At 34.3% G+C, this 25,503-nt stretch overlaps 2 protein-coding genes across 3 annotated transcripts in view; one reads left to right on the forward strand and one right to left on the reverse strand.

Annotated features, from left to right (window-relative positions):
- LOC105219249 (uncharacterized) overlaps positions 1-25,503 on the forward strand; it is a 705,022-nt gene that overhangs the window by 409,100 nt on the left and 270,419 nt on the right. The gene's annotated exons all lie outside the window — the stretch shown is intronic.
- On the reverse strand, positions 10,951-21,870 carry LOC105220470 (circadian clock-controlled protein daywake). Of its 2 annotated transcripts, none has more exons than XM_054232022.1 (4): positions 21,672-21,870; positions 20,085-20,319; positions 19,739-19,987; positions 10,951-11,196 (listed from the first exon to the last, which is right to left on the reverse strand). In XM_054232022.1, the coding sequence occupies exons 1-4, from the start codon at positions 21,769-21,771 to the stop codon at positions 10,995-10,997; spliced, it is 786 nt and encodes a 261-aa protein (XP_054087997.1). In that variant the 5' UTR covers positions 21,772-21,870; the 3' UTR covers positions 10,951-10,994. The 2 variants fall into 2 exon arrangements, with proteins under 2 accessions (XP_054087997.1, XP_054087996.1); XM_054232021.1 differs by lacking the exon at positions 10,951-11,196 and adding an exon at positions 19,139-19,384 and having other exon boundaries at positions 21,672-21,868.

The following is a 25,503-nucleotide window of genomic DNA, read 5'->3' on the forward strand; positions in this document are numbered from 1 at the left end:
ATGAAATCTATTATTTTTTTATATTATAAGTGTTCCTGTAGAACTGAGCCTTACATTTGAGAAACGCCTTTTTGATCTTTGCTTCAAAATCAGGGTGTTCTGCGCCGATATTTCCTCTAGCTTCCGTCCATGTTCTTTGTTCCATGTTTTTCAATTTCATTAACACTTTCCACATCATTTTCATTTTGTGTATTATTATTTTGTTTTTTATATAAATTATTTAATTTTTTATTCACTAGGCGTTTTAAATGCCTTTTAGAGTACATTTAATTATTAATTTAAAATATTTAATACTCAATAGATATAAAACACTTACGTCTGCACGCTTTAAAAAACACAGTCGAAATGAACAATTATTATTTACCGTTAAATTGTAATTTTTGAATCAAAAGTACGATTTTTAAGCTACGAAAAATTAAAAAAATCTCCTTTATTGCTCCTAAAGGAGGACAAAAGGAGATCAATACTGAAATGAAGTAAAAAAAAATCACAATATAAGAACAAAATTAAAAAAATCTCCCTTACTATTCCTAAAAGAGGTCAATAGGAGGACTCCTTCATTCCTCCTTTCAGGAGATCTCGCTTTGTTTTTGTTTGTGTCGTTGTCTTCCTACGCCCACTCATCTTTTTCGTTGTACTTCAACTTTTGCTGTCAAAGTTTTTCGTTATTGATTTGAAAGTATCGCAAAGTTATTTGACTCTTATGGCTATACAAATACAGATATATACTCTATAGATAATAAAGGGTGATTTTTTAAGAGCTTGATAACTTTTTAAAAAAAAAAAAACGCATAAAATTTGCAAAATCTCATCGGTTCTTTATTTGAAACGTTAGATTGGTTCATGACATTTACTTTTTGAAGATAATTTCATTTAAATGTTGACCGCGGCTGCGTCTTAGGTGGTCCATTCGGAAAGTCCAATTTTGGGCAACTTTTTCGAGCATTTCGGCCGGAATAGCCCGAATTTCTTCGGAAATGTTGTCTTCCAAAGCTGGAATAGTTGCTGGCTTATTTCTGTAGACTTTAGACTTGACGTAGCCCCACAAAAAATAGTCTAAAGGCGTTAAATCGCATGATCTTGGTGGCCAACTTACGGGTCCATTTCTTGAGATGAATTGTTCTCCGAAGTTTTCCCTCAAAATGGCCATAGAATCGCGAGCTGTGTGGCATGTAGCGCCATCTTGTTGAAACCACATGTCAACCAAGTTCAGTTCTTCCATTTTTGGCAACAAAAAGTTTGTTAGCATCGAACGATAGCGATCGCCATTCACCGTAACGTTGCGTCCAACAGCATCTTTGAAAAAATACGGTCCAATGATTCCACCAGCGTACAAACCACACCAAACAGTGCATTTTTCGGGATGCATGGGCAGTTCTTGAACGGCTTCTGGTTGCTCTTCACCCCAAATGCGGCAATTTTGCTTATTTACGTAGCCATTCAACCAGAAATGAGCCTCATCGCTGAACAAAATTTGTCGATAAAAACATTTCGAACCGAACACTGATTTTGGTAATAAAATTCAATGATTTGCAAGCGTTGCTCGTTAGTAAGTCTATTCATGATGAAATGTCAAAGCATACTGAGCATCTTTCTCTTTGACACCATGTCTGAAATCCCACGTGATCTGTCAAATACTAATGCATGAAAATCCTAACCTCAAAAAAATCACCCGTTACTTCTCCAATCATTGACGCATATTTCAAAGCTTTCTAACACCTTTGGGCGCCACTCAAAAAATATTCCAAGGGCTTTAAATCAAAGCTGTGTGCTTATCAAACTTAGTCTCTCTATTGAAGAAGAAGCTCTGCATTACAGAAAAGTAACATAACAACAACAGCAAAACAATACGTTCTAATATATGCGCTCGCATCCACCCATTTTCTTACTTACCTGCCCTTGGAAGTCTACCACTTTCTGGCGTCTCATAAATAAATATTTACATTTACTTGTTAGAGTTTCGAGTTTGGCGCGAATAAATACATTTAATGTGTTTTACATGTCCCATAACGCATTGAGCGCATTTAAGCCATTAGACAGGTGGGCGAAAAGAAATGTGGTTGGGAAATGATAAAAGCTCTGCTGGAACTTGAGTGCAAAAGAGGGAGTGGCTCCCATAAACGATTCGAGAGTAATTCTACTTGATGGATCTCGTAGCTTTACAAGAACTTCGCAAGGTTAGGCAAGCGATCTCTGAGGTCTTCTGAATATCTAAAAGAATGCGCTATCGGGGTTAACTTTTTACAGAAGTGCTCTCTTTCCATCCATGTATCCGCTTGGATATTCTGCGGTCATAGTTTTTTTAACAAGTCAATGTTTTCTTCATAACGTTAACATGTCTGCAATTCTCAACCGGTCAATAAAATATATTTTGGTTAAATAAAATGTTCTACAAGATATAGTTCGTCTTGTGATTTATTTTGTGGTTAAAGAAGACTTGGTTTTTAAGCAAAAGCTCAAGCAGAGGTATATTCTGACCTGATAAAAGAAAATCTGTGTAACCAGTTTCCTACTGGCATCTTTTCTTAAGTTCTGATACAACACCTTGCCACACTAGTCAAGGCATTTTCAACACCGGCGAAATTTTCCTATTCATTTGCTTTCAAGGTGTCTTCGCGCCTTCTCTTCTTGAGTATAAGTGTTTGGCTGAAGTTGGAAAGCGATATTCTTGGTGCTTCATCTCTATTGTTTTTGTTTAGATGTTTTTATTCTTGTTTCTTCGTTCGTTTGCTCAGTTAGGCCATCCAACGTTCAACGACATCACCATGAGGAAAACTTTATCTTTCACCTAACGCGATGAGTAATAGGTGTATGCTCCCTCTTCTAAGTGTGCTCTTTCTCTATGTAGTAGTATGTGTGTGAAATTTTCTTGCATAAATTGAATTTATGAACAATAAATTATACGCAAACGAATGCTTTGGGCTTGAAACGAACTTTTGGTCGAGATTTTGTAGACTGTACGTAGCATCGTCGCATCGTCGGTGCACTGGTGTAGTGGCGTAAGTTTTAATGGGCGTCCAACATACACACATTCTTATGTATTTTCATTTATTGTAATGCACACGTGGCATTATTATTATTACATTTATTATAAAAGTCACTGCTTGGTGCCTGGCGGCATCTTTTTTACAGATACATACACTTAGTTACATACTCATATATTCATAACCCCAAATAGTTTGGTTTTCAGGTAAATTTTTGATTTATTAGCAGTCGCATAATTAAGATTTATTAAGGCGTCCAGTAAGTGAGTAATAGTGGGCATAATTGGAATTTCGTTGCAAGTGTTACCGGCTGACGCACGTGCGTACTATAACTTGAGCTTGAGTTAAGGAAATATTTGTTCAGAATGTCAAAAAAGAGAGTTTTTTAGCACGGTTAGAATAATTACTAGCAGTATATACTATAATTAGAACTGCTAGGTGGGCTTACTACTATTATCTCATTCTTTTCCAACGGCAATAAAGCAAATTTCATTCAAACATAACAGCAAATATGCATTCCTACATTCCATATTAACTTTCACATGTATATTTTAGTAATTATTTTATTCGTTTCGAAAATTCCAAAACGTTCCTTACTTACTTTTTAGTATTGGTTAGAAAATTTACGTTATTTTCACGAATTTCGTTTCATAACGCATAGCCTTAGCCTTATAGTTATGCCTAAGTCAAAAGAAAAAAAAAACTTGTTATGGTAAAATTTTCGAAAAATTCAATAGTTCCTCTTTCATTCAGTTATTCACAAAAAAAAATTAAATTTTTGGTCTGATTGCTTCGTATTACCTTTCATATAAATAGTTGGTAATGTATTCAAAATGTTTTAACGACGTGGACGTAGCAGACATTTAATCCCTTTTTGTTTTTTTTTTTATTTTTAATATTTTTTTAAATTTTTTTTAGTATTTTTCAAATTTTTATTTCTTTTTTGGTTGTTTTTTTTGGTTTTTTTTTTTTTAATTATTATGTAGATTAGATTCAAGTACGTGATAATTTTAAATAAAAAACAAAAACAAAAAAAATTAAAAATTTGAAAAATACAAAAAAAATAAAAAAAAAATATTAAAAAATAAAAAAAAAAACAAAAAGGGATTAAATGTCTGCTACGTCCACGTCGTTAATCCTGGGTTACGCTAAATTCTGATAATAATAGTGCATAAATCAATGATTTTTCATCATGTTCTGAGTTGGTTTTTTTTTTGTAGCTCATACAAATACTGCTGTCCCAAAATTCCCTTTGGGGGGTAAAAAGGTGATGAAATAAGGAACATTTTAAGATATTTTCGAAAAAAAATCGAAGGGGGCATAAATTGTTAAAAATTCCAAAAAAAAACATTTTTTCATTTTTTGCTATGAAATATTAATTTTAAAAAATTTTTCTATATACAGTTTCAAAGTTTGAGAAATTCAAAAAAGTCACATAGTGTTTTAAAATCTGTTCATTAGTTTTAAAGTTATGGCGGTTCGAAAATTTTTTTACAAAGAACTATGGCCCCTTATAATATGGCAACCCCGCGTTACACAGACCTAAAACCATATGTTTTATTTTAGGTTTTACATGTACTATAAGATATATAATTGCCAAAGAAAAGAAACAACTTTTTTTTCAAGTGGCTTTTTTTCCAGAGAATGCCCCATATATTTAATTTCGGCTCATCCAGAAATATTTTGAAAAGTGAACAATATTCTCAGACATCCCACTTTCATGAAACTGACCCCTAAGTTCCGTTGGTCACTTAACAATTTAGACGTATTTTGTTTCACATCTGAACGCTCTCCTTTTTGCATAAAATATACTTTTATAAACCACATCCCTACTCATCCATTCAATATGTAAACGTCCTCACTTCCATACCCACTCGTCAATTAATCTGTTTGTTGAACACACTGATTTTCTGTATAAATTCACCGATCATTAACTAGGGTCAACACCGACAACAACAAGTGACAAGCAGGGATTCCACAGATGGTGTCAACAAAAACATTTATATTATTAGTTGTCATCAGGCGTGGACAAACTCACACCCATTACTTAAGTGCCCAATAACTCTAGATTGTACCATGTGTCTGTGTCTGTCTATTTGTCCATCACTTTGCATACCTTTTGTGCTGCTGCAATCCTTAATATTCATTTGCTTTTGTCACTTTTACTACTTAGCCGGGGAATTTGTGCACCTGGTGCGGTTGCTTTTCAGCCGTGTTTGTCGTCAAATTAACTCAATTAAATGAAATGCAAATACGGTTGCTGCAGCATGCAGACGCAGTTGCCACAGTGGGTTGCGATGGAGTTGAAAATTTTCCAGACTCAGAGCTATAAATGTCGATGAATAATATAGAATTTGAAGCGGGATCCTTGAGTTCATAACTAAGAAGATCCTCTGACTCTGTGCCATTACAGTAGTACTATAGTTTACACCAAGATAAACTATTTTTGTGGTTTCATTCTCAAGTGCCGGTTACTAGAAGCCAAGTACATTCACTTCCGAATTGATCGTAAAGGTAAGACTCCACTTTGATATTAATAATGAGTTATGTTAGCCGCTGAGTTCGTTGTCCGAAAGTTTCAGTTTAATGCTGGATTGTCCGTAATCTTTCTTTGATCTAAATTTACATGAATCCATACATTCGACGATCTACAAGCCATAGTACTCAGTTTTTTCGTCGATTTAATCAGTATATCTAGAATCCCTGAGTTCATTTGATTGTCTTGCTTGCGCCAACTAATTCACATACCTAGTACCAATCCCATATGTAGACACGTTTGGGTTTCCAGTTTGGGTAAAATTTCATTATACGTTTTGTATTATTATTATTAAATTATTTTTATTATTAAAAATTAAATATTTTAGATTATTTTTAAAATTGATTACTTTATCAATATTTCTTAACAAATAATTATATAAGAATAATTTTTAATATAATTATCCTTATATTTAAAAAAAAAAATATATTTTTTTAACTTCCAAAAAATTTTTTAAATACCAAAAAAAGAGATTAAGCCCCTTTAACCAAATATTACCGTCAACACTAAATTTTTCATCATCAAACTTCAAGAAGTTTAGCAATATTTTGCCTTTCTTCCTGTCTTTTCAATTTTTCTCCCTCGAAATGACAATATTTATATAACTGCATATTCGGCTATGCAGAAAAAAACCAATAATTTGATTTTTGTGCGCTTGTTTGCCTCAAGCAAATCTATGTATACGTGTTTAAGTGTGTGTGTTTGAAGACAAGTGCACGCCTTGATATCACATCATGGTAGTTATCAATTCCAATTACATACACCGTTCGCTGATTGAGACTCGATAATTTGAAAAGTTATAAAGTTTGCAGTGTTAAAAGAAGCTCACACACACAAACCCATGAATACATATGTAGATACTTTGAGTTTGAGCGACAACACAAGCGTGGCGACAAATCCTCATGGAATAAGAGTGTTGATAAATATGTATACATACATCCACATGTATCCACGCCCCGACGGAAGAGAAGGACGAAGTGATCAAAGATACCTTCTATGAGCGCCTAGAACGTACCTATGAGCGCAGCCCCCGCCACGATGTCAAAATCGTGCTTGGCGATTTCAACGCTAGGGTGGGTAAAGAAGGTGTCTTTGGCACAACAGTCGGAAAATTCAGCCTCCATGACGAAACATCACCAAACGGTCTGAGGCTGATCGACTTCGCCGGGGCCCGAAATATGGTCATCTGTAGTACTAGATTCCAGCATAAGAAAATCCATCAAGCTACTTGGCTGTCCCCGGATCGAATCACTCGCAACCAGATCGATCATGTTGTGATAGATGGACGACATGTCTCCAGTGTTTTTGATGTACGTACGCTTCGTGGTCCCAACATCGACTCGGACCACTATCTTGTAGCAGCTAAGATACGCACCCGCCTCTGTGTAGAAAAGCGCACACGTCAACAAACACAAGGAAGGTTCGACATCGAGAAGCTGCAATCACAACCGACAGCCGAACGATTTTCTACTCGACTTGCACTCCTGCTCTCTGAGAGCACTCATCAGCATCTCGGTATAAGGGAGCTGTGGGACGGCATATCAAACTCCTTACGTACATCTGCAACCGAAACCATTGGCTTTCGGAAAAGCCAAAAAAACAGCTGGTATGATGAGGATTGTCGTCTCGCAGTGGAGAGAAAACAGACTGCCTACCTCGCAATGTTGCGATCGACCGCAACACGAGCGGGATGGGAAAGATACCGAGAGCTGAAGAGGGAAGCGAGACGCATTTGCAGAAAAAGAAAGAAAGAGGCAGAAATGCGTGAGTATGAAGAGCTTGACAAGCTGGCCGACAGGGGTAATGCTCGAAAATTTTACGAAAAGATCCGGCGACTAACTGAAGGTTTCAAGACCGGAGCACACTCCTGTAGGACCCCCAGCGGTGATCTAGTGGTTGATGACCAGAGTATACTGTGTTTGTGGAGGGAACACTTCTCCAGCCTGCTGAATGGCAGCGAAAGTACAACACCAGGAGATGGCGAACCCGATTCCCCAATCGACGACGATGGAACAGATGTTCCATTGCCCGACCGTGAAGAAATTAGAATAGCAATTACCCGCTTGAAGAACAACAAGGCGGCGGGGGCCGATGGATTGCCGGCCGAGCTATTCAAATACGGCGGCGAAGAGCTGATAAGGTGCATGCATCAGCTTCTTTTCGAAATATGGTCGGAAGAAAGCATGCCCGACGATTGGAATCTCAGTGTACTCTGCCCAATCCACAAAAAGGGAGACCCCACAATCTGCGCCAACTATCGTGGGATAAGCCTCCTTAACATCGCTTATAAGGTTCTATCGAGCGTACTGTGTGAAAGACTAAAGCCCACCGTCAACAAACTGATTGGACCTTATCAGTGTGGCTTTAGACCTGGAAAATCAACAACTGACCAGATATTCACCATGCGCCAAATCTTGGAGAAGACCCGTGAAAAAAGGATCGACACACACCATCTATTTGTCGACTTTAAAGCTGCTTTCGACAGCACGAAAAGGAGCTGCCTTTATGCCGCGATGTCTGAATTTGGTATCCCCGCAAAACTAATACGGCTGTGTAAGTTGACGTTGAGCAACACCAAAAGCTCCGTTAGGATCGGGAAGGACCTCTCCGAGCCGTTCAATACCAAACGAGGTTTCAGACAAGGTGACTCGCTATCGTGCGACTTCTTTAACTTGATGCTGGAGAAAATTATAAGAGCTGCAGAGCTAAATAGAGAAGGTACAATCTTCTACAAGAGTGTACAGCTACTGGCGTACGCCGATGATATCGATATCATTGGAAACAACACCCGCGCCGTTAGTTCTGCTTTTTCCCGCCTGGATAAGGAAGCGAAGCGAATGGGTCTGGTGGTGAACGAGGACAAGACGAAATATCTCCTGTCATCAAACAAACAGTCAGCGCATTCGCGTCTTGGCTCCCACGTCACTGTTGACAGTCATAACTTTGAAGTTCCCGTCCTACTTTATGGTGCAGAAGCGTGGACGGTGTCGACATCCGATGAGACGGCACTAGGAGTTTTCGAGAGAAAGGTTTTGCGGAAGATTTACGGTCCCTTAAACATACAAACGTTCGAATGGATGAAAGTGCCCCAGCTCTGAAAGTTTTCGATGCAGTACCCGCTGGTGGAAGCCGAGGAAGAGGGAGACCTCCACTCCGGTGGAAGGACCAGGTGGAGAAGGACCTGTCTTCACTTGGTACTACCAATTGGCGCCAAACCGCCAAAAGGAGAGATGTGTGGCGCACTGTTGTGGACTCGGCTATAACCGCGTAAGCGGTTTCTACGCCAGTTAAGAAGAAGAATGCTCAGCCTCAAAATTAAAATTATAGTAAACAAAAATAAATTATAATTGCACGATAGTTGTTATTTTGTGCTAATAAAAATTTAAATTTATTATAATTATTATTTGTAATCAGTATGTGCATAAATTAATATTAATGAACAATTCATTGGATGATTACCATAAATAATTTAATCAAATGCAATTAATATGTACAACTCGGTAAACATTTGAGTATAATCAATTAAATTCTTAAGAAAAATTGAAGTAAGGACATGTCTCATATAATCTCTAATCTCTTCTAATTTTAATAATTAAATATTATTACTTAAGAATTGTTTCTCTTATCGTTGGATTTATACTATTTTTTATTAAAAAAAAAAACAAGTAATCGCAGTAATCACTACTTTGCATTCAATGCTTGTTAATTGTGGTAATTTAAACAAAGGATAAGTAAAGCAGTGTTGGAACTATACTGATTGTACAAAAAAGAAATAGTAATAGTAATCATTACCTACCATTAAATGTAATCATTACTACGGTTGGGGAAATTAAATAAAAATAAAGTAAAGCAGTTTTTCGTATCGCTAGATTTAAAATTATTTAAATAAAAATTAGTAATCATTGTAATCATTCCCTTGCATTGAATGTAATCGTTATTGAAAAGTTGAAATTTTGACTCAACCTATGTATTCATATTAACTCAATGTTCTCAACTGCAATAATTACTATCAAGTCTTTAACTACTTTGAAATTATTTATTTTTATTTGCCTTTCAACTTTATTTTTGTATATATTTTATGCTTTCTTATTTGTTATATCCTTGCCGGCTCCGTTGCACTCCATTAACTGCATTTTATTTGCTTTATTTTTATTTGCAATCGGTTTTCACTTCCATACCCATTTCCGTTACGGGAGAAAAAATAAAAAAGAAATAAAAATTCTGATTTCTGTCGCTTACCTTGTGTGTATTGCTTTTGTATTATAGTTGGGAGGACAATGCTGAAATATGTCCCTCATATGGGCATATATAGTATATAGTAAAGATATATACATATAGAAATGTATTTTTATATTTTTTATCGAAGTCATTTAAGTTTCTATTCTTTCGCTTTCTTTCTATTTGCTTTATATACCTAGTCTTTCGTGCCGTATGATTTGCATGCATATCCTTTCACCACCGATTTTGTATATGTGATTTACTCACGTCCTGTTTGTTCTAACGGTATGTAAAGTCGTATTTGTTTGAATTTCACTACATTAGATGTGGCTCGTTTTGTTTCTATTATTGGTACTTTTCGAAGCAATGGATTACGTGTCCACCAGCTTTTATTTACCCAGTATACCTCAATACCTTTGCCACCATACAACCATTCCCTCTCTATCTATGGTACATGCTGAGCAGATTTTTTGGTAGCAGGTCTTCTATTTACTTTATATTGGTAAACGTGGTGTATGTCGATTAATAATATTATAAATATATACTTTGAAGTACAAGTGGATATCTTTCTTATACCTTTCTTTTATTACAGTATTTGCATTTCCATCAGTGGCGGATCCACGGGGGGTTTTTTGGTGTTAAACCACCCTTAAATTCAGAGAAAAATATATGTTTGTTGATATGGGTTTGGAATAAGGTTATTGTTAAAAATAAAATCACATCAAATTATAAGCAATTATAATAAGTTACAAGATTTTTGTTGTTATTCATATAATTTGAACTTTCTCTACATTTGTACAAGCAGTATCGCTGAAGCTCAGTGATTAATTGAGGACTAAAAAAAAGATAAAAAAAACGTGTCCTATAATAAATGAATTTTCGCGAGGGAGCTGCTATATTAAAAATGCGTTGAGTAATAAAACTTTTCGTAAGACCCCCCCCCCCAAAAAAAAAAAAAAAATTTCTGGATCCGCCACTGATTTCCATAATTCTTTTTTAACTTTTATGCTCTGCAAATACCAGTAAAGAAAGAATGCCACAAATATTCAGTAAATTTCCAGTCAATACAACATCAACTATGGACACAAGCTTTGATTTTTTTTGGTAAACAATAGTCTTTCAATCTCCTGGTTGACTACATAGTTATTTCCTTCACGTGTGCTGAACATGCTCAAACTTCTCATCACTGTTATGCTTTAACTACAACAACAATTAATGTTAAAAATTACTAACTTTTTTTATTCAAACTCTTTAATTTAATCTGTTAAAAAATAATCTTCATACGGTATATCTTTGAAGAATTTCTGCAGCAATTCCTTTACTTTATTTCCTAATGCCTCGTTGATAATTGGCGTTAGATCATCACTGAGTAAGCGCCAGTTGTCGTTCATTACCTGGAGCATGCTCTCAGAGAGCGTTTTATCGCCATTGAAGAGATTTGTCATATCGATGTGAACGCTAGTAAAGAGAGAGAGAAATACGAGATCAAATATTTATAGCTGGCTAGATTTGTTGTAATTTTTGCTAAGATAGAAAGATAGTAATAGCATTTTTAGACAGCCAAATTAATTGATCAATTAAAATTATTATTGAGAAACCCTTTATTATAAGAAGTTGGTAAGTTTCATCAGCTGATTGCTATTTTCAGCAGCGACATCTACCGTAGCTTTTTTTTATCAAAAAATTCAGCCAATCGCAGGCAAAGAACGTTTATCATACGTTTTTGTCGCAGAGTTGCATTTGATTTCCAAGTCGAATAAAATTTAAGTAAAAATTAATGTAGACTTTTATTTTATATGGTAAATCGATTTTAATAAGCGTTTTAATCGAGCAGAGGCCGGCTAATTGATCAATTAGCTCCTGTGTAAAAACGCTATAAATTAGAGAGAATAAGACAGGGGAAATACGGAATGCTAGCCTTCATTGCTTTAGGTTAAGGAATAGGTAACAAGATCAAAGTATTGTCAAAGCTAACTGTAATGCATATTTTGATAAACAACGAAATAATAGTGATCCAATCGTTAGAGGAAATAAATAAAGTACAAGGAAAGCTAACTTACTTATCCATTTGAGTTTCAAGTTTAATAGTATCCCCAGACAAAAAATGTTTGCCATCACGCTGCTCCACTTTGAGTGTGGTCGAAATATTCTGACTATTATCATGATTGATTATGAAATTATATTAGTATTTCGATATATTGACGGACATTTAATGAAATTAATATGAAATGATATAGAAGATCATGCAGACTTTATTAATTCTTTAAACTTTGGGCCATAACCGCGATGGTTGCGCTGAAGAAAGTTGAAGCAAATTTCGTATGAAGACCGTCCGTCATATGTAATCCGAAGACTATATTTGATAGGAAGATCTCCGATTACTAAAGCCTATTGTTTGAGTTAATTAATTCGGAAAGGAGTCTGTTATTGCTTGTATTTCAATATTATTTCTACTCCACACCTATTTCGCCACACACATATATTTTCATTTGACAGTCCTGCTCATTTATCAATTAAAATCCAATCACAGTTGCTACTGTCTCCTACCACAATTACATTGTCCGGCATTATTTACCATAGAAAACGTTTGCATTCGAACAATGAAGGCGATGACCACAGCAACGACAATAGTCTCTTCCTGGCCCAACTAATTGTGCAATGCACACACAAATACACAGAAACTCATCGCACATTAAGTATCGGCAGACGAAATTCATTGTACGGCCAACAAATTCTGCGCAGTTTTGCGAAGTTCGGGCGCGCCAAAGCGATAACCACAGTTTCGAATGTCAGTTAGTGGGGCAATAAATGTCTGGTTGGCTTTGCGTGTCCTTGGGAGCAATTTATTAGGCGCGCATAAGAATACAGAGTTTGGCTGCAACGTGCGGCGCCGCCAACGGACATGCAGCAATGATGGACGTGTAGCGAGGAACAAGTAGGAGTCTTGCAGGCTGTGATATGTTATTATGAGTTTTTTTTTGGGAGAATATGCAAACAACTGTGTTCATCTCATGCAGAAAAAGGAAATCCAAATAAATTTGTTAGTCGAAACTGTTAGCCGGATTGTACAAGTTCAATTACAAACACTTTAGATAAACGATTATCAAGAGTAGAGTTTAGAAGTTTAAAAGTTCACGTTTAATATGAGATTCTTGACTTGGTCTACATAAATTTGCAGATCCAGGCTTTATTTTTTTGTTGATAGAAAGGTGCATGACGATACACTAGAGTTGAAATATACTCTGTTAGCTTTGAAGTTAAACGATTCCTTTAGTAGGAGATGCGATGACTATGAAAGTATAAGTGTGGATTTTGTACATGACTTTCAAGAGCTCCAGCAGATTCAAGAGGAATACTTCTAAGAGATTTCTTCAGAATTCGATCTTTTGCCAGAAGGAAATTCGTTTACGAAGGGAAGTATCTCAAAATCCACTTATAAAGATTCTATCTTTTACTAAGTCAAAGAGGATATTACAGAAAGAAACTTTCCAAAAGAATTTTTTAGAGATCTGGTATTTAAATATAGAGATTATTTTTCTGGAGAGTTTATTTTGATTTATTAGAATGAACTTTCTTCACAGATCTCATTTCCTCTTTTTGGATTATCCTTACAGTGTTCTGCTTTTTATTTCGCTTTGGCTATTTTACCGTGCTCGTTTTTTCTCACTCTCTTTTTCTATTCTTTCTTTCTCTGTTTCCTCTTTTTCTCATGTATATCTTAAAGATTGCCATTCGCTTTCTCGGGCCTTTGACGTTATATTACGATCTTTTTAAGATCCTATATTCTATGTAATTTCAAGGCTACTAAAAGCAATGTGAATTGATCTCTTATTTATATATTGTGACCGCTTGTATAACTTAAAAAGTAGCTCTCTTAAGGTTGGCATTGAAGAATAGAGAGATAATTACCGGCTTCGAAACCTTTCTCTGAGAGGTGTGTGTCCATTTTGGTATTCAGAGGGAATGAAGGACCTTTTAGCTACATTATCATTAGGCACACATTGCCTGGCATGCTCTTAATTTCCGGAATTAGCTATATTCATATGAATGTGTTACTGTACTTGTTTCTAATATTGTCTCCCAGCTGTGCTACATATTTTCGTACTAATCATGGATTTCCTATTTATTGTTTTGATTTGTTGTGACAGGGTTGACACATTGTGAATGTTAAAGTAATCTGTAATATCTACTTTTTGAACTTTCTTTCGCAGCCGAAAAGTTCCTACCTTATATACCTACACACCTACCTTATATATGTACACATATACTACATAAGTGCCTTATAAAGTACATACACGTAAAGAAAAATTCTTAACCGAACTAATTTTATAAAAGCATATTTTGATCTACATATGTAAGTGCGTACTTGCATATATATATGCTATTTGTTCTGCATGTGTGTATATTGTATATATGTTAGTGTCGTTGGCTTCGTATGCCCACTCATGTCTTGTTCGCTGTACTTCAACTTTTGCTGTCAAAGTTTTCGTTATTGATTTGAAAGTATCGCAAAGTTATTTGACTCTTCTGGCTATACAAATACAGATATATACTCTATAGATAATACTATATATATATACAAACATATATACATATATATGAGTGTGCTCCCACTCACTTACTTGCATTTGTTTTTGTACTTTAGAAACTTAGACTTTTTTATGTGGCTGCATATTTGATTGTAAGTGATGTATGTGTGTGTACGTGTGCATTTCTTGAGTTCAAAAAATTATTAAATTGCATGTTATTGGAATATTACAAAAACGTAACCAATATTCATGTTTGCAAAAACGGAAAAATACAAAAAAAGAACAATCAAATATATTCAGTGGTAAGTTGTTCGAAAATTTGGAGGGGAGATCTCAAAACTCAGCGTAATGAAAAAAATAAACAAAATTTTATTTTTGGTTTTTGAAAATTTATATTAGGCAAATTAATATTTATTACAAAAAAAGTTGAAAATTTTGTTAAACATTTTATAGTATATATATTAAAAAATGAAATAAAAAATATAAAAATATTTTAAGTGGTAAACAAAATTTTATCTGCATAATGTCGAAATACAGTGGAACTTCCATAACTCGAAGATCTCCATAACTCGAATTTTTAAATTGTCAATAGCGTTTAGAAATCAAATTTCATACAAATTTCCTTCCATAACTCAAACTTCCTTAACTTGAAGTTCTCCATAACTCGAACTCTCGAATGGGCAATAGAAGTCAAATTTTATACAAATTTCCTTCCAGAAATCAAATTTTTTTGTGTATTATGGTGATTTGAGTTAGAGAAGTTCCACTCTATTTGTAATAAATTTATAATCAAATTAGATTTCGAATATTTTTGAAGAAAAATTTGTTAGATATTTATTTATTTTTATACTAAATAAAAATAATTATTTTTTCTTCTCATAATTTAAAAAATAAATTTTATTATTTCTAAATGTTATTATTTTTTAAGTTTTTTTTTCAAATGCTAAATTTTTCAAAATTTGGTTTTATTATTAATAAGTTATTTTTAATATTAAAAAACTTTTGTTTTAAATTTTTTTAAATGAATTTTTGCCAAAATTTCATGACAACATTATAAAATAATTATTTAATTTCCAAAAAATTGGTAAAGTGTAATTCCAAAAAGTAGATTTTGCTACCGCACTTGTCCCTTTGAACTAAATATTACCGGCAACATTGCATTTTTCATCATCAAACTTCAAGAACTTTAGCAATATTTGGCGTTTCTTCCTGTCTTATGAATTTTTCTCTCTCGAAATGACAATATTTATAGAACTCCATATTCAGCTTATGCAGAGAGAATCAATAATATGAATTTAGGCGCTCAAGCAAATCTTTGTGTACATGTATAAGTGTGTTCAAGTCGAAGTGCACGCCTTGATAGCACATCATGGTAGTTATCAATTCCAATTACACACACCGTTCGCTGCTTGAGACTCGATAATTTGAAAAGTTATAAAGTTTTGCAGTGTTAAAAGAAAAATACACATACAAACACACGAATACGTGGATACTTTGAGTGTGAGTGACAACACAAACTTGTCAAGAAATTCTATTGGAATAAGAGTGTTGATATATATATGTATATGTATCTATGTATATAAATTCTCTTTTTTGGACATTTAAAATTTCACAAAAAAATTCTTTGCAAAAGTTTAATTTGACTTGAAGACTCTTAACGCGTTGTCAATATGTCATGTTTTTCTCTATGATATTGCTCATTTTTGAAGGAAATTGAAAAGTTTTGGTTTAGATAAATAATGATAGGACATGTAGACTGTAAATTTGTGAGTTAGATTGTTATATGTCTATGTCTTTGCTTTGTTGTACTATTTGTATCAATCTCTCTCTCAATATCTTGTCTTCAGAAATTTGTATGTATTTCATTTCAGTCGACATTTATCTTAATGAGCTTTTCAACTGCTCCAAATACATTTAGCAAAGAACAACAAAACTGAATCAAAAAAAAAAACACTTCATTAAAATTTGTTATTCTAAAACAACAGCACAATTTAAAAACTTGTTATTACTGAAAAATAATACTATTACCATCTACTTTAATTTCCATTTTAAGTATTTTTATTTAGACACTTTTTTAAATTAAACTTTTGCAGTTGAATGTACACGTTGTTTTCGCTTTTATTTTTGTCAACTATTTACTTCTGTGCAAGGCCGTACATATGTTGCTTTCACTCAAGAAGTTCCGTTAGAAATAATCAAAACAAACTCAAAATACATAAATTTGATGGCATATGCAACTATTTATTTAGCTACAAGCCCAATATATAAACATAGACTTTTTTATTTTTGTCGTATGGGAGGAACCACAATTTGCTGGGGAGATTCTATCCTATCAGAAACCTCAAATCAGTTTAGAAAAATCAGTGCTGTACCCAAAGAAAGCTCCTTAAAGCTTTTTGAGGTTTAATAAAGCTCTTAAGCTCTAGTCATCCAGCTAGTTTACTTGGATCCGTTAGGACTTATCAGCTGCACTTATCTCCATAATTTATAATTTGTATAGCTGTTGTGAGACTTTCTTGGTCTTACAGTTTCTGCCTTTAGATACCAGTTTCAAAGTTAAGAAGATCGCAAACGAGTAGTCATTCTCGTTTTAACTTTCTCAAACATTTATATTTAATCGACACAAATTTACACTTCGTCTGTGATATTCTCCTTCCTTCGTTTTTGTTGGTTTATTAGGCGTAGCAAAGTAAGAAATACCAATTCGAACTCCTTTATGGTGAGGTTAAGTTCACAAAGTCTATGCTCCTGTTAACAGTTTGGAGAAATGTCCTCACTATAAATTCAGAGTACATCGAACGACTTCAAACATATCTAATTTCTCATCATGGTAGATATTCATACTAATCTCAGTCTCCTACTTTATATTACTAAAAGCTGTTCGAGTTCTTCTATAAATATGGACAGTCCGCAACATTCCAATTTCGTTTGTTATTTTCTCAAAAGAACTCGGTTCGAACTTCCTCTCCATCGTGTGTATGTATTTTCTTCAAGGTTAGGTGTATTAGAAAGTAGTGAAATTTGGGTGCCTTCTAAGAGCAATATGTTTATAGAGGTCAAATATATTTGTAAAGCGTTTTAATATCTTGGGTTGAAAAGCCATCTACGCCGTCTTGCAATGGCAGAGAGGTAGACATGTGGGTAGGATCGAGGGCGGATTGTTGGCATATATTTATTGCAGCTTGCATATCAATCGCTTATTCGTCAAGACCGCGCTCGAAACGTTCTAACATGCAGAAATTTAATGTAATCACAACTCGTGTGTGTGAGTAAAGTATGATAATTCTCTAGCACAATCAGTGCAATCATAGAAGGTTTGCTCCGTTCCGCTGTCACTATTCACTTACAATTCATCCACGTTGACCATCATCAATCATTTGGTGGTGCCGCATGAGTGCATTTAATATTATGAAAATTCCATATAGTAGTTGTAGATATGAAGATCTGTATTCCGCTCTCGGAAATTCCTTTCTCCGCTGTCATTAGATTTTCCCTTTATATAGTAAAATATAGTAAAAGAGTCGCTAAAGCTTGATACACTTGTAGACTCAAATTTATCAACTGATTCTAGTTAATTTGGGCGCGCTGAATTCAAATCTGTAATCAGTTTGTTTTCAGTCTAGTTTTCATGATATAGCTTTTTTATACCCTCCACTTAACTTATGACCTGAATGTAAACATTACAACATTTTGGGAAATTAAGTAAAATTAAAGTAAAGTAGTTTTTAGAATCGCTAGTTTTAAAACTATTTAAATAGAAAGTAGAAATCATGTAGTAATCATTCCCCTGCTTTAAATGTAATCATTAAAGTTGAAATGTACATTCAACGTAATGTTCTCAACTACAATACTTGCTATCAAGTCTTTAACTACTTTGAAGATATTTATTTTGATTTGTATTTTCAGCTTTATTTTTATCTATATTTTTTGATTTCTTATTTGTTATATCCTTGCCGGCTCCGTTGCACTCCATTAACTGCATTTTATTTGCGTATACTTTTATTTACTTTATTTTTATTTGCAATCTGGTTTTCACTTCCATACCCATTTCCGTTACGGTAAAAAAAAATAAAAAATAAAAAAAAGAAATAAAAATTCTGATTTCTGTCGCTTACCTTGTGTGTATTGCTTTTGTATTATAGTTGGGAGAACAATGCTGAATTATGTCCCTCATATGGGCATACATATAGTAAAGATATATACACATAGAAATGTATTTTCCTATTTTTTATTCAAGTTATTTTAGTTTCTATCGTTTTTATTTCTTTCGTTTTGTTTTACATATCTGAAGACTTTCGCGACGCATGATGTGATTTACTCACGACCTGCTTATTCCAAGGGTGTGTAGTCGTATTTGTTTGCATTTCACTGCATTAGATGTGACTCTCATTGTTTCTATTATTTGTATTTGTCGAAGCAATGGATTACGTGCCCACCAGCTTTTATTTACCCAATATACCTCAATACCTTTGCCCTTTCCTCTCTATCTATGGTACAAGCTGAGCAGATTTTTTTGGTAGCAGGTCTACTTTATATTGGTAAATATTGTGTATGTCGATGTATAATATTATAAATATATACTTTGTAGTACAAGTGGATATCTTCCTTATTCCTTTGTTCTATTACAGTAGTATTTGCATTTCCTTAATTCTATTTTAACTTTTATGCTCTGCAAATACCAATAAAGAAAGAAAGCCAAAATATTCAGTAAATTTCCAATCAATACAACATCAACTATGGACACAAGTTATGAATTTTCTTTGGTAAACAATAGTATTTCAATCTCCTGGTTGACTACATAGTTAATTCCTTCACCTGTGGTGAATATGCTCAAACTTCTCATCACTATTATGCTTTAACTACAACAACAATTAATGTTAAAAATTACTAACTTTTTTTATTCAAACTCTTTAATTTAATCTGTTAAAAAATAATCTTCATACGGTATATCTTTGAAGAATTTCTGCAGCAATTCCTTTACTTTATTTCCTAATGCCTTGTTGATAATTGGCGTTAGATCATCACTGAGTAAGCGCCAGTTCTCGTTCATTACCTGGAGCATGCTCTCAGAGAGCGTTTTATCGCCATTGAAGAGATTTGTCATATCTATGTGAACGCTAGTAAAGAGAGAGAAAAATACGAGATCAAATATTTATAGCTGGCTATATTTGTTGTAATTTATGCTAAGATAGAAAGATATTAATAGCATTTTTAGACAGCCAAATTAATTGATCAATTAAAATTATTATTGAGAAACCCTTTTTTGCTTTTGTTTTTGCGTTTCATAAGAAGTTGGTAAGTTTCATCAGCGGATTGCTATTTTCAGCTGCGGCATCTAAGGTAGCTTTTTTTATCAAAAAATTCAGCCAATCGCAGACAAAGAACGTTTATCGTACGTCTTTGTCGCAGAGTTGCATTTGATTTCCTAGTCGTTAGAGGAAATAAATAAAGTACAAGGAAAGCTAACTTACTTATCCATTTGAGTTTCAAGTTTAATAGTATCCCCAGACAAAAAATGTTTGCCATCACGCTTCTCCACTTTGAGTGTGGTCGAAAAGCGGGTTTTTACATTGTCCAACACCATCGTGAGTTCACCTTCACCTCTAATAGGCAACACAAGTATATTCCCATTGATCTTATATTTCGACTTGATGGTGATGCGTGGATTGATATTTTGTGAGACAAGTTTCATTGGTTTGCTGAGATTTTTGCTGAAGCCTCTAAAGGTGTAGAAAATAAGAAAAATATATATATGTGGAAGTAATTATAATTTCCCTGAAAAACTTTAATTATATTAATCCTTTTATCCCTACTTACTTAATTGATATGACACGCGCCTTTGTATAATTATGTATCTCCACATCGTTCATTATCAAGTCAATTTTTAATGCACTATTTTTATCACCCAACATTTCGATTTTATCCAACTTCATCGGTTCCAAAGCTGGTATATCCCTTTCGGGCACACCTGTGGCAGCTTTTTCAAACAACTTGTGCGCCTGCTCGATCATGCATTTCTCGTCGGCAAAGTGACATCTTGTAATGGGTTCAGCTGGAAAAATAAAGCGAACACTAGTGTGGTATAGAAGTTACATATCGACGTAAGATTAGGTTAGGTTGGGTTAAGTTAAGAGGTAGATCTCCGCAAATGCAGAGAATCTTACTGCGACAGATTCGACCATTCATTGTGACACACCGAAAAACTCCTAACGGAGCACTAAGACCCTGATGCTGCGACAAAGCCCTAGGACTCAATAATAAAGTTCTTAAGTCGGCTAATGTCGATTCCAGTCACTTCGATGGGTTCGCAGAAAATATGCCTACCGAGGTGCTTTAACCTAAGTCTGGAAGTACTTGGACGATTCCTCTTCGCCTTCCTCCAAACAGCTGTGGCAACTAGTGTCTGACATGATCCCTAGCCTCACCGCGTGTGTGCCTATTGGGCAATGACCAGTAGGTACTGCAATGACCGCGGAGTGGTGAGCCTTACTGAGCGACAGTAGCTGCAAATACCGTTTTCGATCCACTGTGGGCCAAAAGGAGCTCTCTACTGCGCAAGTGCTGATTGTTCTCCAGCGCTTTGCGAGCTCACTCAAAGGCAGTGAGTCCAGCGCTCTGGAGCAAGTGGACCACGGACTGCCCATACGTTTCCACTCCGGCGCCAATAATGTTAGGGCACTCTCTCTTGCAAGCTGATCCGCTTTGCAGTTTCCAGCGGTTAAGCAATGACCTTGTACCCACACAAGTTGGATTTTAAAGTAGTTCTAGTTCGAAGCTATTGATAACGATGTTAGACACTACCTTACTAGCTTAGAGCGTACTGTCATCGAGTCCAAGGACAGTATTGCCGCTCTGCTATAGGAGTGAATACACATCTCTCTGAAGGATACTAGCATTATAAGCTGCTACTTTGAAAATAGCTACCTATTCCTGAAAGACGCTGCAATGGAAACTCGAGTTAATTGAGAGCTTCCGACAGAAATCAGCTGTCCTGAAAACTTTTTCGACTTTCTGCGATCTTATGGTTCTGGACATCGACTTACACTTCATCTGAAGTTCGAGCTTAAGTTACATATATTCGTATTTCTGTTCACTGCTCTATTATTCTGAAAGTAGTTCCGGTTAAAGAGAGAGAGAGATAAATGCCATATAGACTCCTTTTCATTTCCCGGAAAATCCTTTGAAGACTATTTCAGGCGGAGTTATTCCTCCTGACCTTTTCTAAAACCAATATTGCCTGAACTCGCGATAGTTAAGTCAGTGCCTATCGCCAATGGTGGTTGAGGACCGTCGAATTGAGGTTCTATTAACCCGCAGATGATTTCATTTTACATATTCAGTCTCTTCTCTATTTTTAATTCAGTACACTTTCACAAAATATTTTCCGCCACATCCGTTACTTACGAAATTCGAACGCGAAAACGCACGACTGTATAGAAAGCACCGCCGATAAGATCAACAAAACCTGCTTTTGGTTTGATTCGTAAATGGTATTTAGACCCATGTTTTACACTGTTATCCGTTACACTTAATACCGTTACTTTCACTAGTTTACTGTACTCGCGCACGTTACAACGAAAACTGGCAGAATGATGCTTAGTGAGCCTGAATTTATAAGTCGAACAAGTGAACTTCGAGCTATAATAAAATGTTGTACAATTATAAAATTATATTTTTTTTACAATAACAGCAACTTAAACATTAGTTTCTTATAAAATGTAGCTAAAACGGGCACATAAATGGCGTTTAACGCGTTAATTCAGATTTTAAGTGTTGTATATATTATTTATTTATTTTTATTGTGTTTTTTTTTTTCTCTCAATGAGTTTACAGTTATAAGAGCGTCAATAAATATAGGTGGTCCAGAGAATAACTACCACACAAAGTATTTAATTACTTCATGCATATTCCAAATAATACCTCAACATAGTTGAAGCCATAACCGCTACAGAGAAAAGAGAGTAATTCAAGCCGGTCCATTTTTTTATCGCAAATTATTGCTGTTTGAGTAATTCATTCTATTTCCAGTATTTACTATTCGTTAAGTAATTAGTTTGTAATACGTAATCTATGCGTCACAAATGTCTGCCAGTAGTTAAATTGCTGGCTGTAATAATAAGTCTGTGCCATTGTTGACATTTATATGTAAATTGAAATGCATTTAAGTGCGTTATTAGTAGACCGGAAAGAGAAAACATATACCAATACATAATACATAAAGAACTATGGGTCAGTCAAACCGGTTTATATATGACGCATTTATCAAATGAAGTGAATATAATTACTCAAGGCATTATCAAAAAAATAATCAAAGCTCTGAAAGTTTGAATAGAAAATTAATTAATAGATGAAGCAATTTCAACAAGATTAGAAACTCAAATTCAAGTTTGAGATTAAGCATGAAGTGCCAAGGACATATGTAAGTAATTATAAATCGGAGGTCAAACGTAAAAGCTCGAATATGGTACCACAAAATAAGAGATGAAAGGAATGTAAATGTCCAAGTACAATTCAAAATTAATCAAACTATTTGAAATTTAAAAAATTAAAAAAAAAAAAAAACAGAACAAAAAGTTCAAAACTGAGAGACCATAGATCAATAACAAAACAGCAATGTTCGAAACAAAATATTCAATATCAAACGAAATTAAAGTATATAAGGAAGATCATGAAATCAGAGCTCATATGAAAAGGCTCGAATATCATACTACAAAATTAGAAACAAAATAAATTCCAAGAAAGGTCCGAATAATAAAGATAAGATCAGTAATGTGAAACCAACAGGCTAAAGTTAAAAAAAAAATAATTATTTCCATTACATATTAGTTATGTGCAATATTACAATTACCAAGAGTCTAAACAGCAGTGAATGTGATCTAACGCCAATCGGAAACATCGAATCATTTCAAATGTGTATGTATTTAATGCAGATCTTATTCTCTCTTTTCCCACTTTCTCCAACATAACATACTTTATATTTAGTTAATGAGTTTCTAGTATCATTTCCGAATTGAAATGATCGAAGACACATCATAATTTACTCAAAATAACAACATACAGGTTCTCTTAATCATTTTAGTCAAGTGATTAAAAATTCACGAACTCGTTAGTATTCAAACCTCAAAATCAAGCTATTTTTTCTTCCTGGAAGTACTCCATGGACTATAAATTACTTTTCATTCCTGATATTTTTCAAAGTGAAAGATATTACAACTAGCATTAGAGACCGAAATGTACTGAGGTTTGATCCCGAAAGTTGTGAATGAACAGCGATTTTGTGTAAAGATCTGTTTTCAGAACCACTGGTTCCGACTACAACTTCTATTAATCAAGTATGAAGACATGAAACCTTCCATTAATTGAAAAATATTTCGAGCTTATAAGATTGTCCCAGGTGCGTTTTAAGCCACCTTTTTTTACATTTTTATAAACAAGCTTATCATTTGATCTGTTCCGTGACGTAGTCACAGCGGCCTCTTTTTCTTCATTTTGCATCCAACTAAAACTGAACTCACTCAACTTATTGCATATATTTCATTCGGTAGGATATCAAGGATATCAATGTTAATAGTCTTTCGTTGAGTTGTCGACTTGTTTTCCTTCCGGTAACTGTTCAACTTGGTCCAGCCTACTTGTGAGTGTACTACACTGCTTATATTTATATTCCAATTTATCGTTCACACAAAGCAGTTCAAGCTGCTGCTGTTCGTTCCAACGCTTATTATTTATTGCCAAATATAAAATATACGGATACTTATGTGCTTTCGGCATGTTTAGGATACAAAAGAAGTTTAGGAAAAGAAGAGGAAGCCTAATCTGCTGTGAAGGGTATATGTATGTGTGTAAGTGTTGGTATAGGTGTGTTTTTGATGATGCCACTTCTGTTGGGATATTGTGTGGTGGCCCTTGACTGTGTCAAACAATTTATTCAGATATCTCTTTGTAGGTTTTTAGGTTTTTTTTTTTTATTTTCGTTTTGTTTGTTTTAGTAACCAACTGATTGTTTTGTGTATTCAGCATGAATATCATCAGAGAATATGTCAATATTTTGTTATAAGAATAGGTGGAAAAAATAACAACAAAAATAATATTTACGTGCTTATATTAGGATGGTACTAAATTTAGTATGTGAAAAGTTGTCTTCAGTATTAGCTCCTAACTTGATAATATCAAATCAATTCTACAAGATTGCGTGTCATAAAGATGAAAAGTTGGCATTACCCTAATATTACAACAAAAAATATTTTTTGCATCCAGTATTTATAATCTTAGAACGCAGTAAAACAACTAACAGACCAAATTGTAGGCCATATTAAATACTGTTAAGAAATTATGAATTTAGAATCCTTCTAATTAATCGGAACCGGTCGTTTAATGGGATTTAGAACTTACATTTGGTTACAATGATATAAAAGTAGGCAATTCGGCTTACAAACACTAATCAAACATATTTATCTTAAAATTTTAAGGGTCTTTACGCTTATTCAAAGTTTAAGGATCGCCCTAATGTACGCATTTTTATAAATTTCCATTCACATTGCATTGACTTTTGTAAGTATCAAAATTTAGTCGAACTTCTACAAAATTACTTTATACACTTTAGAACCTCCCTAGTATTTATTTACACAAACATATTTAACTGCTCATATGTATATATTTGTTGTTGTTGTGCTGAGAAAAATATTTTCTTTGATATATTCATACTTTTTTCTCATCCCTTTTTTGCTCCTTCTTTTCGTCTGCACACAACTTCTATTGATTTATTATGTACGTGTAAGTGTATGTGTTTCGTTGTTTTTGTTGCTGAGTGCCCATTCATTTTGCTTTATAGAATTTTCGCAAATTCATGCAATCAAATTTCCTTTACTTGAGATATCCCGACTGCTGAGCCCACAACAACACACTACACATTCATATCTCTGAAGTGGAACCTCACACAAACAGACGCATAAACACGCAAGCACCTACGATGACCGAGCATCCGACCCATTGATCGCATTGAAGTGATGAAACATTTGATTTTATTTATGTATTCTAAGCGTTTATGGCATAACTTTGTTATGCTTCTGTGTTGTTGCCCATATTGTTTGCTGTTGTCACCTACTTTTGTGTATTGACAGGAGAGTTAACCATCGTTTATCGTATCGAAAACAGACCAATGAGTCATACTTGGGTGAGATATTTATTGGCCTTAAACTATCGAAAAGACCCAACTGTCATGCCACATACTAATACA

The sequence above is a fragment of the Zeugodacus cucurbitae genome, chromosome 5 (assembly GCF_028554725.1).
Source record: "Zeugodacus cucurbitae isolate PBARC_wt_2022May chromosome 5, idZeuCucr1.2, whole genome shotgun sequence".
NCBI classification, from domain to species: Eukaryota; Metazoa; Arthropoda; class Insecta; order Diptera; family Tephritidae; genus Zeugodacus; species Zeugodacus cucurbitae.